Here is an 18,389-nt window from a genome sequence, read left to right as displayed (position 1 = left end):
TAGGTACACTTTTAAGACTTCTTTTAGGAGATCATTCCTGCCCAACCTCCATGTGAAAAGCACATCATGCAGCAGCAAAGCCCAATCCTCTGGTTTGTCACGCAAGAGTGGGAGAATAGTCTAGTGAAAGGGGCTTCAAGTAGCCAAGACTTCTCGAAGCTGAAAGCTTTTTTGGACTCAAGAAAATAAACCATGACTTATGCTTACTATTAAATCGAGATGCCAAAGTCATGTAAAAGGAGGAAGTTTAATGGTGATCTCACAAGCTGTTGATTTCATGATAAGTACTGGGGTGTCATATCACCATTTAGGATACTCTAAAACTATTATGTTTCACTGTGAAAAAAACAAAGCAAAACACAACAGAAATGGAGATTTTTTTATTAAAGACAAAATACAAAATTAAATTCATGTTTACATTCCTTGCTTTAGAAAGCTTATCCTTAAAGAAGGGCATTGCATTTTTAATTTCAGAGAAAGTGGAACAATTTTTTCAGTATTCCTAGAGGAACACCCCCCCCCAACTGACATTTTCAGGATAACTTTTTCTTGCAAAATTATTTTTGATTGATGAAAGTGCCTTTTTTAATTGTTTAATTTTCTTCTTGCTAATATTAAAATTTATTTATATACTTACATAAGCATCATAGTATTAAAATCAAAGCAGATAAGCAGGGCTTTTCACTCCAAAATGGTCAAAATAGATCTTGTCACTTCTTTAAAGAACAAGATTTCATTTCCACAAAAAATGTTTTCAATTCATAGGAAAGCCTCCAGCACCATGTGTCATACACTGGGCTCCTCACTACAAGAAAGACAAGAACCTACTGGAGAAGGTCTAGTGGAGAGCTAGAAGAATGATTAGGGGTCTGGAGCATCTCTTTTATGAGGAAAGATCGAGGAAGCTGTGCATATTTAGTCTAGAGAAGACTGAGAGGGGATCTCATTAGTGCATCAAAATAGCTCAAAGGCAGGTGTCAAAAGGATGGTGTCAGACTCTTTTTTGGTGGTGCCCAGCGACAGGATGAGGAGCAATGGCCATAAACTAAAACATACGAAATTTCACCTCAACATGAGGAAGAACTTTACACTGAGGGTGGCAGAGCACTGGAACAGGCTGCCCAGGGAGGTCACAGAGTCTCCCTGTCTGGAGACATTACAACCCCCCCGGACAAGTTCCTGTGCCACCTCCTGTAGGTGACCCTGCCTTGGCAGGGGGGTTGGACCAGATGATCTCCAGAGGTCACTTCCGACCCTAATGATTCTGTTAACTTCATTAACAAATACTCTTGCTAAAAAAACGTTAAGAACTTCAGTCAGAAAATACGAGAACGCGGAACTTTCTCGACGCGCTCGCTGTTCGCCTGCTGGAACAGACCACGCGGCGGCGAGAACGGCTCATGTAGTAGGAGATGCTGGCAGGCCCGAGGGGCCGGGGCGAGAGGGGAACCAAGCGGGGCACTGCGGGCTGGTCCCTGCGGCCGGCGGCCGGGAGGTGGCGGTGGAGCCCGGCAGCACGACCGGGAGGTGGCGGTGGGTCGGCGCTGCTCCAGGGCGGCTCAGCCCCGGACGCCGAGGCGGGCGCGGGGCGTAGCCGGTCCCCGCCCGGCCACGGCTCCGGTGCAGCCGGGCCCCCTCACAATCTTCCGGGGCTGGCAGGGCCGGGCCACTTCCTTCCGCTTTCTCTGGCGGCCCGAGAGAGGTAAGCGCTGCTTGGGACCGGTGGAGCGCTATCCTCCTGCTTTCTCTGCCGGAGGGGCTGAGCTCCGCGGGGCCAAATTTCTCCGGCGTCGCGGCGGGGGCAGGCCGGGGTGTGTCTCTCGGCAGCCGGCCCGGGGCAGGCGACGGCTCATGTAAGGCATTCCCTGCCAGCGCCCGGCCCCTCGCCCCTTGTCCCAGCGCCAGGGACGGGGCCCCTCAATTCAGAAAGGACATTGAGGTGCTGCAGCGTGTCCAAAGAAGGGGAGCGAGGCTGGTGAGGGGACTAGAGCACAAGTCCTGTGAGGAGCGTCTGAGCGAGCTTAGATTGTTCAACCTGGAGAAGAGGAGGCTCAGGGGAGACCTTATCACTCTCTACAACTACCTGAAAGGAGGTTGTAGCCAGGTGGGGCTTGGCCTCTTCTCCCAGGCAGCTAGTGACAGGACAAGAGGAAATGGCCTCAAGCTGCGCCAGAAGAGGTTTAGTTTGGACATCAGGAAGAATTTCTCCACAGGAAGGGTGATTAGGCATTGGAATGGGCTGCCCAGGGAGGTGACTGAGTCACCATCCCTGGAGGTGTTTAAGGAAAGACTGGGCGGGGCACTTGGTGCCGTGGTCTAGTTGATGTGTTGGTGATCAGTCAAAGGTTGGACTCGATGATCTCAGAGGTCTTTTCCAACCTAAATGATTCTGTGATGCAGTGAAAGCAATCCCCTGTGCTGGCCGGGTGTGCTGTACCCAGGGTGAGGGCACTGAGCAGCTGCTGCGGAGGCACGGCCAGACAAATGCAGAGCGTTCCTCTGCTCCCTGCTGTGGGCACAGGTGCTGTAGGGAGCTTTTCGTTGAAGACCTAAGTGCAGCTGCTCTGTAGACTCACTGAAATAAGAGCCTGGATTTAAAACAAAGAGCCGGTTCAGAGGGGTGTGAAACATCATGGTGAATCGTCCCCCGTTCTTCACAGTCCTCAAAGCGCCTTTCTGAAGTCTTAATGAGTTGTCTCAGTGATGAGTGGTGCTTGCCTTGGGCAGATGTCCAGTGTTCACTGCTGATCACAGTCTGCTGCAGGGACCAGTTAACACATGCAGTTTTGGCTCCCACCTTCTCTCCCAAGTAACCCTATTATGTTGTCACCATTCCTGTTTGGAAGGAGGTGTCTTGTTGTAAACAGAGTATGTGAAGTTGACAATTCTCACACTTGAAAAACTTAGCTATCTTCTTGCATACTGTTTCTTTATCATTCAGTTAGAAGTATTGAAACCATGAGATCTTTCAGGAGCCTGATATTAGCCTTTTCTTCTCTAGATGAATAAATGATCCATAAGTATTTCAGTTAGACAGAAGAATAACATCTTTGAGAATTCTTCTTAAGGCAGCTAAGACAATATACAGTTAATTGTTACACTAAGAATTACATATGTACGTTGAGAAAACAGTAATAAGTATTACAGAAAGTTACAAGAAAGCTACATTTCTTTAGTAGGTTAATGCAAATAAAGTTATTTTTTGGGATGACAGTTGTCTTTCCGAGACATAGGGCCTCAAAATACTGGAACACTTTTACATTCCTCAGTCTACTAAGTATGAATATTAATAATTCAGTTACATAGTATTTTGATGACCTTAACTTTGTCTCTTTGTTTCATTCTTGCCAGTGTAGCTTTCAGCTTTCATCCCATGTGGGAGATGTACCAGGAGGCTGCTTAAAGGGCTAAATATTTTTGAGATTCTTTGTTATGTTGAAGCAGTAACGTAGTTGAATAACTTATGATTCAGGAGAAATGTATGCTGAAGACTATACAGGAGGTAAATGGCAAGCTGCAAATTTTTATAATCTTAGCTTATACTCCTTTCTTTTTTTTTTTTTTTAAATTTATTTTTCTCCAGTGACTCAGCTTTTTTATCCTCGTGAAAAAGATAAGCACTTTAAATCTATTGCAGCAGTTAGAAACTGCTTCCAGTGATTATTTTTATGCAACCATCTACACAAGTAGGTTTTGTGAGTAGATAAGAAAGCAGATAAGAATAAGAAAATTTGGTTGATCTTTGGTTGACACAAACCTCTTTAAAGTTTTATGCATTTTTCTCATCTTCTATGTCCTTTTTTGCATTAAGTGACGAGAGACTGATGGAAATTAAAGTGCTCTCAGATTGAGGCAGACAATGTAGAGCTGTGAGCTTTCCTGATATTATGTTTTTTTCAAACCTAAGTTTTTTCAAAGACACAGTGGTCACTGTCATTTTTGCAAGTATCTGAGAATTAAGTAAAAATTGGTGTGAATGCAATAGTTAATTGACTTTTTTTTTACCAAGGGGAGAGAGGAGGTAGTGTTGCTTCTGTTCCATTATTTAAGAAAGCTTTGCTGTCTGAATATGTAGTGCGTGTGAAGCAGACATTGTTTGAACTTTATAGCTGTGTAACTGACTCCAAGATAAGTGCAGAAAGTGGTTTATATGGTAATATTATAAATGCAAAAAAAAATTGGGTTATTAAATTGTTGCTTATCTTTTCTGTTTAACTCTGCCCTTCACAGTCACTTTAGCCTTGCTCAGTGCCACCATTCTCAGAGAATACTTTTGGGAAAGCAGCAGTGCCCTGTATGTTGATAAATAAAGTGCCAGACCATGCAGCAAAGTGCTAGGTAAAAATCACAGTTTAGAAATAAATGGGATTCCTTCTTGCTTTTCCCTAGTATCCCAATTCTCAGGCACGGAAGATTGCAACTCTAAAACTCTTTGGAATCTATTTATGCTTCTAGATTAATTTTTTTTAAGGGTGTTTGTAACTGGATAGTGTTTTTTGGAAAAATGCAAATGTGGTTTGCAATAAGCTTGCCTTGTGGGTCCTGTGTAATCCAGACTTTAGATGACAGCAGTGAGGATTGAAGCAGTGCAGTAATTCCGGACAGCACGCTAAAGAAACTATTTTTTTTGACCTGCAATAAAAGTTAGAAAGGTTTTAGATGACTTGCTCATGTTTATTCTCATTTCTCTCTCACTGAGCGTGCTGTGTTAGGTCATGATTCAGCATGTCTGAGTTGGGTTACACAGAACTTTGTGTTGCTGATAAGTGATACACTGTGCCGTGAACTGCATATCAGGTGACTGGATGTTCTCTGCTATCAAAAATACACTCCTTTCAACTTGGTCATTTTTATTTCTAGATGAACATTGAATTTACAGTATCAGTATGATAGTTTGTTCTTTTACCTTTGTACATAGCAGAAAGAGAAGTAGCCGAGCATAAAACGCGGAGCTTCTGGTGAACAAGGAGTACAAGGAAAGAGACAATGTCTTCTGAAGCAGTCCAAGAGAAAAGTCAGATACCTCCAATAAAGCAATCTAAATGGGTAAGTTGGGTTTCCTCCCTTTTATTTTGATTCTATTGCTAGTGAATAACTGGGATTTTGCCTCAATTGCTTTTATTGAAGACAGAAACAGATGTCTGTTAGGTTAAGCATATAAATGAAGAGAAGAAGGGCTATGTGTTATTTTTCCAGGTTCACTATGCTCAGAGGGATAGGAGTTGTGAGTCTTAAGGTTAAGGCCCTGATTTATGCTATGTTAGTTAAACTAGTTATGAACTGGCAGAGCCATAGTGTGTGAGTACAGGGCCAGTATAACCCATCCCCATCAAGTTGTGCATGTGTGTGTCTGAGTATTCAGAAGGGGAGAAGGGAACAGTACTGCACAAAAATCTGCCCTCCAGCTGTACAGAAGATGAGCATTTTCCTCTGATGGAGAAATCGAGGAATTTAAATGTGGTACGACCTTGTTGCTAATCAGTCTTTACCAGAGGGCAGCTAAAGTGTTTTTTTTTCTGCAAGGAAAGGGGACCTTGGAGTCATGAGTGCCAGCAAGGCAGCAAGGGCTGGGACCTCAGGGATAAGGAGCGCAGTCCCACAGTACCCAAAATAGAGGAGGAGAGCAGATCCAATGATGTTGACTGGGGACAGCCTACAGTCAGTTCAGTGATTGGCAGGCCATTCCATAGGGATAAGGCAAGTCTTATGGTACGCCAGAAGATGAAGTTAGCAAGGCAAGGTAAGGATCTTCCTGGTAAAGGGCCAGGTACAGGCCCTACAACATAGGGTAAGGGCCTGTGCTTATATGCAGCTCATGAGCCGAAGGGCAGAGGCCTTGGGCAAAGCTTCTTGCAGCTCTTTCTCCCAGCTTTGCTGTTTTCACAGCAACCTGATTCAGTGTTACACAACTGTGCCATGTTAGGGCTGACTTTAAACCCGAGCAGCTAAACCCCTGGCAGGGTGTGTATGGAGGCAGAAAGATTGCAAAGCCTGTTGGTGCACGTAGGGCCCTGACACTCATTTCCTTACCTTTCACTCAACCTGTTTGGACTTTACTCTGTTTGCTGTGACTTTGCTCTGAAACCTGTTTGGAGTGGTTCTCTACGATCTGGGGTGGAGTAATTTCTGTACTGTTTATCCAAGCAGAACTGCCGTTAGCTTCCGTAGGAGCAGTGCTTGAAGAAGGACTGAGATATTAATTAGCTGAAATATGAAACCTGTGGTTGTGGCCAATAGATGCATTTCATTATTATGGTTACAAAATCATGGATCAGTCAGGCATAAAATGAGATAGACTCCTGTAAGAGATGAATGTGCACTTTTCCCCAAGGCACTGCGTGTTCTGTGATGTTTGCTTTCAGGAAAAAGTATGTTTGTAGATGTGATGTTTTTACAGAAAAATGTTGAAATTTCAATTAATTTTAACTTAATGACAACTCCTTCTTTTCCCAGCTTTTCTTGCTGAGCACATCATAAGATATGAAATATCCCTTGGGTCAGTTGGGGTCCACTGTCCCAGCTGTGCCCCCTCCCAAATTCTTGTGCACCCCCAGCCCATTTGCTGTTGGGGCAAACAGAGAGAAACAGAAAAGGTCTTCACTCTGTGTAAGCATTGCTCAGCAGTAGCTAAGACAACCCCGTATTACCAACACTGGTTTGGTCAAATCCAAAACCCAGCACCATACCAGTTACTATAGAGAAAATAAATTCTTTCCCAGTCCAAACCAGTACACCCATATGTTTCAGATGTCCAGTAATGATACTGCAAGTGCTAACACTCATAGCAGAGTCTTTTTTTAAAGAAAAATAATCTACTTCTATCTGCATGTCAATACCCTGGACAGCAGAATGCAGGAGAGAATACTGGCACTTTTTTCTCACAATGAAAATGGGGGGAAAAAAGAGCTACTGTTAACCTAAAAGGAGTCTGTTGGTGAGCTAATTATTATAAGGGTGAAGGCAGTGTAATTGAGTTAAGTTAATGCCGTGAATACATTTAAACTGCTCAGAAAGTTCTGCTAGTGGGGAATCTGGTGGAGTTTATGTTGACCCTCTTCTGAATACTTGGAAAATCTGCTCTTACTGAACTCCAGTTGACTTCTGTATGGGGCAGAATTTCATTTTTGGAAACTGCCACTCTGTCTTTATTTCCTGTCATTTCTTTCCCAGAAAGATGAGGTAGCTCATGAGAATGAAATGACTAGCAGAAATAAAGCAATATGCTTCTGGGGTAAACAGCAGCTGAGCTATTTTAGGAAAGCAGACCAACAGGGTGAATGGTTTTAACATAAAACCTGTGTAGTTCTTTCTGTGTCTGTATTGGGGTATCAAGTATTTCATCACACTGCCTAGAACAGAATAAGGAGTTTTGCTTGGTTGGTTGTTTTTTGCATTGTATTTTATTTGGGTTTTTTTTAATAATGTATCTTTTTTTTTTTTTCCTGTGCAATTAAGTTCAGTAAACTAATCCAGGTTTATGCTTTCAGCCAATGTTCTTTTGCCCCACCTCCCAAATTCAAGATGATGGAGAATTTGCAAGGATCCGTAAGGAATGCAAGCAGGAAAGTTTCTGGTACAGAGGTGGGTGATCCAAAGTTATTCTTACCACACTGAGAATGACTTCTTGATGTACATATGCCAAACTGACTGCAAAATGCTTTTTTGTCAGAATATTGCTGTGGGTTAACTCTGTTAGGTTAAGTTAAGCATTGTGTTATTACAGAGTTAATTGAATTATTTGCATAATCATTGTAAGTAAGGATGGTTGAATTAAACTCTTGTTTAATATGAACTTACTTTAACAATTGTAGAGTTAGTTCTATTCTTGAGGTCCATTAATACAACCACCTTAGGAATGTTTTACTTTGTTATGTACTTATTCTTGCCTTTGAATGGAAGGCAGGTGTGGCTATGTGTCTTGGATTTGTGACATTCTTCAGGTATTAGGACATCTGAAAGATTAATTACTCAGCGTTTTAGTGCCTTTTAAGTCCACCACGTCAGTTTGTATCTAAATTACATATTTTCTGAATGGAGACTATTGAAAAGGATTTCAGCATTTCATCAGCGCTGCTGATGTTTCTAGTGCTGCAGTAGTGAGAGGAGTTATTCAGATTATGGAAACTATTATTTAATAAGTATACATAATGCATTAGCTCCGAATGTTACAACATGGCTGATGTCTGGCACTGTGTGAGCACATTCTTGCTTTGAAGAGAACGTAATCTGAATGAACATATCTAATAAGTGATTAGAACAGTAGGCAAAGTTAATGTAATGTGTTTAACATTAGAAACATATAAAACATGCAACGTATAAGAGAGTAAAGTATTTACCAAATACAAATTTTGGCTGATACCAGCTACTAACCTCCTTTTTGTTTTCACAGCTCTTCCTTTGTCTCTCGGGAGCATGCTTGTCACCCAGGGGCTAATCTCAAAAGGTAAAGATAAAAAAGTACATGATTAAAGTGCTGTTTTTCAAGATCAATATTCCTCTTACTCATCACCATCATTGTTAGAGTGATTTGATCATTATATATGCATTGCCACAGTCATTCTTTTGAAAGAGCACGAACTGAAAACTTAATTTGCAAATCCAAAAACCGGTGGCTGGTTTCTGTCACCATGATCACATGCATTTGAGTAGAGTCTTCACTGGGGCAGATTGTAGGACGGGTTATTGTACAGCCTGAGCAGAGGCATCAGAATCAGTGCTGTAGCTCTAACTGTTGGCTTATTTGAAAAATGCTGGCACTGTTTTTACAGTGACCATGTACCAATATGACTACGAAAGAAAAGTCTGAATACTTCTCTGTCTTTTAGCGCAGTTCTGATCACGGCCGGCAGGGGGCGCTGTTGGATCACTGGAGGTGCAGAGCCTGCAGTACCCTGTCGTGGCCGACAGGGGGCGCTGTTGGGCTCTGGCGGTCACCACACAGGGAGGGGTCTGGGGGGGGGGTCTCGGGTCGCGGGAGAAGCCGAAAAGAAAATGGGGACCCTTCCCCCAGTGGAAGAAGGGGGAAAGGAAAACAGTCCACCCCCCACGGGACTCACTGTTGTCCTCAGATGACGGTGTCTCAAGGCTCCTCCTTTTCTCCAAGTGAGCACGCAACTCTCTGATGAAAACCCAGTAGGTGCTGGCTGGAGTCACGAGGCCGTGTGCGAGCTGACCGAGGCCAGTGGTCCGGCCTCACCAGGATGAAAAGCCAGAAAGACTGCCTTCCAGGCCTTTTCTCCAAAAATGCCCACACAAAGACCCCCGTCTCTGTCCCAGAGAGAGAAAACTGCCCTCTCCCTTCTGAGAAGAGCCCAGCAAACCCCTCCCCCAAAACTCCTCCCCTCTCCCCCCAGCCTCTGATGGGCCATCCCTTAGGAATGCCGTTCGGCCAGCTAGGTTCTTTTGTAAAGCTAATCACCCCCTCCCCCCCTTTCCATTCAAAATCTCCTACAGTGGGGGCAGGGGGAAGAAAAATTCCCCCCCTCGGATTTCTAACCTATAACTGTTGGCTTATTTGAAAAATGCTGGCAAATGTTTTTACAGTGACCATGTACCAATATGACTACAGCTTTGATGCAAAGGGACAGGGAATACTGCCAAAGTGAGGAGATGGAGAGCTTTTTATAGTGATGGCTTGTGATCTGCAGACTAAAAGATAATTGTATTCTGTTTATGTGGTGGATGAACCTGGTTCTACACATGGCACCTTGAGTTTCCCTGCTGAGGGTCTTGGCTACTTATAAGTTTGAGGTTAGCGTTTGGGTAAAGAGCGAAGGGCATCCATCCTGAAGAATGCTACGATGGATATATCCCACAGGAGCAAGTAAGACAGTCCTTCAGCCTGCATCAGCAGCTGGATACAGCAGGAGAAGAAAAAAATCACAGGGCCTGAAGCAAGAAGCAGGGCTATTAAAGATGGCTAGTAGGAGACAGCACATGGAGGTGGTGGAAATGGCTCATCCATTTCTCACTGTGTGTGGTTGCAAGCCCCTTGTTTTGTTCCAGCCACTTAACCTAAAATCTCAGCTATACTGCAAGAGGCTGATGTGGGTTCCCTATTGCATCCTTGATGTATGAGCTTGTAGGCAGATAGGGAGGGAAGGAGCAAGGGAGAGTATGTCAGAGAAGGCAAAGAATTACTTTAAAAAAAGGTTGAGCAGTGATAGGAAGGGCTCTGGGGTTGTTTCAGTAGCTACACCCTCTGGCACCTGGTACTCAGTTTCTGTTCATTGTACTTGAATGTTTCTGATTAGCTGTGAGATAACAAATGGCCTTATTAAATAATCATTACTGTGTGTCAACAATTGGAGGGGAGGGTTGATTAGAAACAAACAACACTTTTGTTCCTCCTGCCCCGAGAGACCCAGTTTAAAATTACATAGATGCCAGTGTGCAAAGGCCCTTGTGCTTAACATAGGCTGAATGCTCCTCTGTCTAAAGACTCCTTTTTTATGGCTGCACACAGTAGCCTCTAGAAGAAACTGGAGCTTCTAAGCCTCATTATTACTATCTGAATGCACATAACAGTGCAACCAGTGTTCCCTTCCCTTTGCCGTGGTAATCTTGCTGTGTGGAGCCCTCTTCCACAGCATGGCACTCCTCTGCCAGATATATAGCTCTTGGAGGAATGCTGGTTCCACCTCCTCAGGTTAACTGGGGGAAGATGGATTTTGGTGAAAAAGCTAAAGATAATTTTTTGATTTTCTAGTTTGGCACACTGTATTCTTCTCTGAAAGGCCAAAATGTGTGATCTTTCCTCTCCAGAGGAGCAGGCTAGCTACCAGTGGTACAGTTTTAATCCATAGCCACAGAAAACTACTGAAGAATGGTCTTGTCATACTTATTGCAGCACAGGGACCTGGATCCTGAGTAAGGGATTTAATTTCACTATTATATTTTCAGGGTTGGTTTGTGCTGAAACATAAGCCACCACCATCTCTTTCTCCTGCAGTGCTACAGGTGTCACCAGTGGAAGACGTGCTGTTTTCATGTTATTTTACACTCTGAACTCCTGCCTGAACTGAATCCTGCAAAGTCCAGATCCTTTTCCTCCTATGACTCTAGGACTGCCTCAAAACACATGCACTAGGAACTAGTGGAATGGAAAGTGCCCTGATGTTCTGAAATCTGAGTTAGTGGACTTCTAAGGTTTTCATATAGTCTTCGTCTTGAGCAATGCAAAAGCTCGTAGGAGGAATACTGCCTTGGTTTTTAGTGCTGGTGAGTTCCTCAAGTGAATAAGTTTGCTGACTATTTCCTTTTATTGTAGGCATTTTCTCAGCAAGCCCAAGATTTGGTCCATATCCCAAGATGGCAAGTAAGTTGTACCCAATTCTAAAAGGAAAGGAAAGCTTATTTACAGCCAATATGCAGACCGTAGATGCATCTCTCTGAATTTCTTTCCAAACTCTTCCTCTTTTGGAATTTATGAGATGTTACCCCAGCACTTTAGGAAATCAGAATTCTAATGTGTTTAAAAATAAATGTATGAAACAAGACCATTTAAATGTAAACACTTCCAATAGCAGCTTATATTTACTTAATACAACCTTTCAAATTCCTAAAAACTCCAGTCTCAGGTTTGCTTTATAAATTATGTCAGCCTCATTGATCAGCCGTGCTTAGCACAGCTTATGGTACTAAGGCATCATGTTACTATAATATATAAAATAGTATGTTCCTTTTCATATGCTCATTTGGTTGATCTCAGCTGTCTAATTCATAAACATGGATTGATAAAGGAAACAAATAAAAGCATGGAAATTGTACTGTACAGTGAGGTGGCTCTTAGATAGCAAGAAATGAAATCGATTCCTTCTTCAGCAGAAACTCAGCAGGAACTTGAGGATGTTGAAGTAGTCTTTTATTCTGACTCTGTGAGGAGTGAAAGCCACAATGTGATAGTATGGCAGGCTGATGTTCTAGCTTCTTAGAAGTCCAGAGAAGTTGGTGTTAAAAGTATGATCATTGGAAATAAACAATGGTGTGCAAACAAGGGCAATTAGCGCTGACATTGTGAATTAATTTTACTGTGGGCTGTCACTACAATCTGTTCTTCTAAATATTGTATTGTTTTCTGGATGCAGAAATATTATACCCTTTTCCTGCATGCATTGTTTTGGACCAATTGCTATCTCTCCCGCTAGGTAGCCAGTTTTCAGTAGTTGTTGAAATCATGCCTGTAATCCCTGTATGACTTCACATGTGTTTGTGACATGTTTTAAGAAGGCATGTGACATACAATGTGTCATGTGATTAAAATGAGCTAATAGCAGACTCCTGATTTAAGCTCTTGTATTAACAGTGTTTTGTTATCTCTCTTTATAGTTGCTGGTGTCTTAGGTTTTGCTATTGGAAAGATATCATACTTTGGAGAATGCCAAAAAAAGTTTGAGAAAAGTGGTATCGCACCATTTGGTCCACAACGAAAAAGGTTTGTGCTTATTTAGAGTATTAATCCTAGATCAAAATAGTCTAAAACACAGTAAAAATTATATGCAGCAAGACTTAGAATTTAAATTCTGTGATCAGGTCATGAGGTACTACTCAAAGTCTTAGGCTATATATGGTAGTATTAGAAACTACTATACATTCTTCAGGAAACGCAAATTAAACTCAGTGTTATTAGGATATGATTTAAATGAAATTACTGTACTTTAATGTATGATGTGACAACAGTTATTAGTTCTCTTTTCATCTAGTATCATACTGCTAAGGTTATCCAAGTTATCACTTCAGCTTTTTTGAGTCTTCCTTTAGACCAGCAGGCCAAATATGCTTACAGATTTTTTTACAGTGTCCTCGTATTTTAACAACAATTTCAATCTCAGCCCATATTCCAACCTCCTTCTCTGTGGCTTTGCCTAACTTCATCCTGTCATACCAAATCATGAAAAGCACAAACTGCAAGGGTATTTTTTTCTACTTTGCAACCCTAACCATAGGATAGATCTCAATGGTTGACTTCTGTCACCTGGTACCTCCATATTTTAGTCACTGTTCACATAAAGTGCTCCTTCCCATCAAATCAGTCTCTGACTTCCTTCCAAGCTCCTCCTTCAACTGCCTGTACTACTTTGCATTCTCAATATGGCTTCTGGTATGCACCTTTCACATGCAAAATACGTTTCCAAAGATCCTATCCACAAAATCATTCACCTCTGTCTTTCCACATCTTTTCCCCAGACCAGCATGAGCTTTTAATGCTTATAAAAATGTCTGACTGGTAGCGGGAAGCTTCTTCACTGTTCATCTATTTCCCTACTTGCATTTTCCCCTCACATAACAAAGCTATTACTTTCCTCACGTGGTATTACACAAAATGGCTATTCATCCCTCTTTTGTGTTATACATCTTGCTCCTTGCTTGGTTTGCTCATAAGTACAATGGCAAGGACTGCCTTTTCCTGCACAGAAAATCCTGTTATATTTTGGCAACTGCTGGAAGGGGATTAATACTAATTAATAGGGTTTTATTGGCTGGTTTATTTAGATGTCATCTTTTGCAGTTTATGTCCCATAAAGCGGTTACAAAAACTGGGGAATATAGGCAGGAGATTACTTCGTCAAGAACTTTTGCCTTTGTGCTATTTGGTTGTATTAGAAGAAGTCCAGCAACATTCTTCAATATTTTATTTGCTTTCAATATTTTAGGCAGTGTCATCATGCTTGCAAGGAATGTAAAGCTAAAGTGGGATCGAGTGAGAAAGAAGGTTCAATTCCTTCAGCATCCTAGTCCAGGTAGGCAACCTTGAAATTTAAAATAAATTCTCATGTTATTTTCCATGTTGAGTGGTATTCTTCTTTGAAACCTTTGAACAATATAGTGAAAATCATGGATTTTAATAATGGATTAAAATCTGAGCATTACTCAAGGAAATATTATTTATTCTGTGGTTTCTAATTAAATTTGTTTCTTAACTTTTAGCTTACATACATTTCATGCTAGTTTTAAATCCCCCATTTTGAGGAATTTTTGCTTTAGCTGTAGCAGGGTATTGCTTATTCACCTAAGTGGAATTAATTTGGACAACTGCTTGTATGAAAACAAATATAACTCCTCTTAATTTCAAACTTTTTTACTTAAGAATCAAATAATTATGAATCGTATTGATGTTTAAAAGCACATTGAAATATTCAGAACTAAAAGCAGACAAGTTAGGTGTGGGTTTGTTTATTTGAGGGGGGTGGAGGTGGGTTTTTTGCATCCAGTACTATAGTTCGGCAAGAGCTTTAGTGGGGTAGTATAAAAGTGGTGGGGAAAGGGACACGGCTCATGTGGTGTTCTCACCCCAGAAAGGGAGAGTTCCCTTTGCAAAAAAGGAGGATTTAGAGGGTGCAAGGTAGAGGCACTTGTACTCTGTCCATGAAAAACAGGCCAGCAGCAGGGCTTCTTAAGAACATTTTCACACTTTCTGCTTGTGGTAAGCTGGCCTACATTTCTCACAGGCAGGTGAATGTGTGAAAGTGTTTGCAAATAGCTTGGCTGCCTGCAAGAGAGGAGAGCAGAGGGCTTGTTTGAAATCTTGCCACGTTAGTTTGTGTAGCTCGGAACGAAAGTCTGTAGGAATTTAGTCAAGGATATTGATAATGGTCCCTTTCTTAATCTAAAGTGCTTGCCTGCAGACAGTCTATAAGGAGGAGTATCCTATCAGAACCTGTTTACTTACCCAGAAGAGAGATTTAGATGGATTTTTACTATGCAACAATACATTATGGCAGGGAGGATTGTCCTGAAAGAAACCATTAGAATAAAGTCCTGGTTTTAAACAATTTTGTTACTGCTTGAGTGTTTTATATCAAGTGCTGCAAGTGCTCAGCCACTGGCAGAAAATGCAGTTTGGCTTAGCCTCACCTAAAATGGTTGCTGCCAAAAGGGGCAGCATGTCTTTTGTGCCAGCTGTAGAGATCATGAAGCAAATTGGTGTGCCAGATCACCTCACTGCTCCGTGTGAGGAAAGGGGTAAAAAAGCCCCCAAACCTTTCTGAAAGGTTTCTTGCTAGTGCCAGTGTGAAGGAGGGAGTGAGCCAGACTTAGATACTGTGAATGAATGATACCCTCAATCCATCAGCAGTTGTGAACCTAATTAAGCCCTTGCATTACTGTGCTGATTAAGTGCTTTTGAAGATTTTCTTTTAAATAAATGCTTATGTAGGCCACTGTCCTCACCTCTTTCAAATAGGGACCCCAAAGCATATTTCATTGAAGATAGTCATATACTGGCAATTACCTGTGTAGTGGAATCAAATGTATATGGTGGGAATTACCTCTGCTGTTTGTCAGAGCTGCAGCTTGCTGAACCTTAACTCCAAACGTATTTTCTTTTTCAACCTTCCACTGTGAGCTGACAATATTTATCTCATGTATGAGTACCAATTAGCTGTTAAATAAATTGCGGATTGTCTCAAATACAAAGGAGTATTGCAGCTGTAAGAGGGGAAGAATGCAGGATACCACAGGCCCCTCTCTTTGTTTTCCTCCTGGAATTTCTGCTGTGGAACCTGTTTCCTGTTCCAGCTCACATGTTCATCAGAGACCGTGATTGCTGCACTTTTTAACAGCAACTTAGGTCTTCTTGTTTGGTTTTTAAAAGGGCTTGAAGGCTTAGTCAGAAACTTAGTCCAAAACTAAATGTAAGGCAAGTGTATTTCTTTGAAGTTTTAATTGCTGGAAGGAAAGAGCCATTATATTTGGGCCAGTTTGGTATTTTGAATTTGCCAGAAATCAGTTTTGATGGACAGGTTTTAGAAACTTAGGAAAAGAAATACTGTAAGCATTGTGTTGTTTTCTGTATTGTTAAATCTCTTTTATGTTCAAGTAAAAATTCTTAATTTATCATGCTGTGCTCTAAAAAGGTACAGAGAACCTACTGAGCACGTCTTGCCACTATGCATGCTAAGCATATGGTACAAGCTCTGGCAATGCCTAGGAGGACCACCCAGATAAAATTATACTCATGTTTATGCGTCCAGAGGTAATGTCATTTATCCTCAGGGACTTCGGAGCATTCTCAGAGAAATCACCAAGAAGCTGCACATTTCTCATTGAAAGCAAGGTGCCATTCAGCTAAATAATGGGTCCTTTTATTCCATTTACAGATGTGATGAAGACGATAAAGATCTTATGGACCAGCTTCTTTCAAGGCACTTTTCTGTAAAGAAGAAATAATAATTTGGTGATTCTATGACTTTGATTTGGTGTAAATTGACTTACTTCAAGTAGTTGCATATTGTAAAATAGTTCTATTCACGCTAAATACCAGTTTCTTGTAATGCACTTTTTGAAATACACTCCTCTCTTCTCAACATGATCTGGTTTATTTTCCTCTCAATTTAGCTCTTAGTGCTGAAAAATTAAATTTGTCTATTGTACTTAGGTTGTAGCAAGACTTTAAGTAGCAAGCCAAATGCCATATGTTGGAATGTTTGCCATCTGTGTCAAATAGAAAGAGCACAAGGACATTTAAATGATTTGCACAGTTAAGCAGCTATCCAGTCTCTGAGCTACTCCTTGGTTAGGGAGTTCAGGGTATTGTCACACTGCAGTAACTGTCCTGAACCAACTTCTAATAGGCTACTTTTACACAAAGGTCCACTTTGCCAGGGATACCAAAAGCACGTACCACATTCATGAACACAATATTTTGGAACAATTTATGGTCTGTACACAATCTGAGGCCACCAGATGTTGATGAAAAAAGACACCTAGATGGCACGTGTGCTCTACGAACAGCAGGACACACAAACCTCCATGAAACATCTCAGGAAATCAAAAGCAGACACTTTCCCCAAATACAGTGATGGTATTCACATGAAAATCAAATGCACACCAATGAAAAGTTTGGGCTTCACTGTCAGTTGATGAAGACTGTCTTTCATGGGGTTTTTCTGTTTGCTTTATACTATGCCTTTTATACTATACCTGTAATTAGTGCCCCTCTTTTGAACTAGCTTCTTTGTGCATCCTTACCTGAATCCAAAGAGATTCTGCAAGCAGGATATATAGTATGGTAAAGTATAAAGTAACTATGGTTACTACACACAAAAAACATTCTGGATTTAACAAGACTATCAGACTGAATACTCAGCTCCCTGACAAAGCACTCGGATAGACTTTCCTAGCCAGACAGACACAAGGCGGAAGAAGGGTTAGACTGACTAGACTCCATTTTCTTTTTTTTCCTATAAAATTTTAATACTTTTCCACTTGGTGTTTGGCCTCTTGAATTCTTGAGCTACTAAGAACTCCCATCTCAACAGGGACTTTAATTTAACACTTTTTACTTTTCTACAGAATTTTCCCACAGCTCTTTCTCAGCCACTGGAGTCAGGGATGCACAGCGATGCTGTGTCACAGCTGATGCTGTGTATAGGCAGGTAAGCCTTGGAGAGCCTTGCACAGGGACTCCAGGGAGAGGGGGGTTACACAACCACAGAGAAGTCACCTCCTTTGTGGAAATAATTGTCATGAGTGTACTGTGATAGCCAGCAAAACTTGTATGGTACATGTCTTAGCTACTTTCCCTTCATCTGACATCTGCTGTCGAAATAAGAGCAAGAAGCTGCTCCGAGGTTAGTTATGCCTGGGTTATCTGAGGTAAGCCATTCCTACATCCAGGTGATGCTGAAGAGAGTGATGCATGTGACAGAGGACCTTTCATGTCAGATTCTGTGTGCTCAGGCATATCACAGTTTAGTTGAAGTCCACATACTTGTTAAAATCAGGAAACAAAATACATGCTTCAGCTGTAATACATAAAGTAAGTAGCTGCATGGAAGCCTCAATGTGCTTTATGAAATTATGACTAGAAATACTATGACTAGTCAAAGAGGAAAGCTATGGCTACATTAACCTCAAACAACTGCAACAGACTTCTTATCTTTGAGAACATTTGTATTAGCTGTTTGAAATCAGTTCACAAATATTTACTCCAAATTAAAAAAAAAATAAATGTTGTGTTTTAGAAGAGAAAGCAATCGTAGGTTGAAAACAGCACATTCCTGTTTAAACCCTTAGTAGCTGGACTCTAGGCAAGCCAGCTGGTCTGTAATTCTCTCTTCAAAATGGAAATCAAGGGGAGATGAAAGCTCAGTATCTGAGTTTTTATAAATCCCTATCAAAAACAAAATCTGGGGCTTATTACATTTTGAGAGAAGAGTGACAGAACAGGGCGTGCTATCAAATGACAGGTAATGGGAGGGGAGCTCTGGGATGGACTGGTAAGAAGGGAGTGGGGCAGGATTTATGACAGCAGCATGCTGGACCAGGCCAAGTGGGAAGTATGAAGAGGCAGCTGGCTTGGGCGCCACTCTGGTACCTGTGACAGCAACGCTAATTTGGGAGCAGCAGCCTCTTCTTCATGACCATTTCTACCAGTGAAAGAGCTGCTG

The 18,389-nt window shown here is 41.6% G+C and overlaps 1 protein-coding gene across 3 annotated transcripts; it reads left to right on the top strand.

Annotated features, from left to right (window-relative positions):
- Positions 1–1,478: 1,478 nt before the first annotated feature.
- Positions 1,479–16,309, top strand: OCIAD2 (OCIA domain containing 2). 3 transcript variants are annotated; one of them, XM_027635973.1, is made up of 8 exons: positions 1,479–1,702; positions 4,922–5,046; positions 7,488–7,581; positions 8,390–8,443; positions 11,270–11,317; positions 12,328–12,433; positions 13,653–13,739; positions 16,098–16,309. In XM_027635973.1, exons 2-7 carry the CDS (start codon positions 4,987–4,989, stop codon positions 13,732–13,734), a joined length of 444 nt encoding a protein of 147 aa, XP_027491774.1. In that variant the 5' UTR covers positions 1,479–1,702; positions 4,922–4,986; the 3' UTR covers positions 13,735–13,739; positions 16,098–16,309. The 3 variants fall into 3 exon arrangements, with proteins under 3 accessions (XP_027491774.1, XP_027491773.1, XP_027491775.1); XM_027635972.1 differs by having other exon boundaries at positions 4,919–5,046; XM_027635974.1 differs by lacking the exon at positions 1,479–1,702 and adding an exon at positions 3,481–3,502 and having other exon boundaries at positions 4,919–5,046.
- Positions 16,310–18,389: the final 2,080 nt, after the last annotated feature.

This window comes from Corapipo altera, unplaced genomic scaffold (genome assembly GCF_003945725.1).
Source record: "Corapipo altera isolate COAL_440 unplaced genomic scaffold, ASM394572v1 22b, whole genome shotgun sequence".
Classification (NCBI taxonomy): Eukaryota; Metazoa; Chordata; class Aves; order Passeriformes; family Pipridae; genus Corapipo; species Corapipo altera.
This window is presented reverse-complemented; position numbering and strand designations above follow the sequence as displayed.

Bases quoted from the DNA above. Each gene is read 5' to 3' on its own strand.
- OCIAD2 (XM_027635973.1), top strand. From the start codon at position 4,987: ATGTCTTCTGAAGCAGTCCAAGAGAAAAGTCAGATACCTCCAATAAAG. The intron at 11,318-12,327 runs GTAAGTTGTACC...CTCTCTTTATAG, and splicing joins TCCATATCCCAAGATGGCAA to TTGCTGGTGTCTTAGGTTTT. The intron at 12,434-13,652 runs GTTTGTGCTTAT...TCAATATTTTAG, and splicing joins TTTGGTCCACAACGAAAAAG to GCAGTGTCATCATGCTTGCA.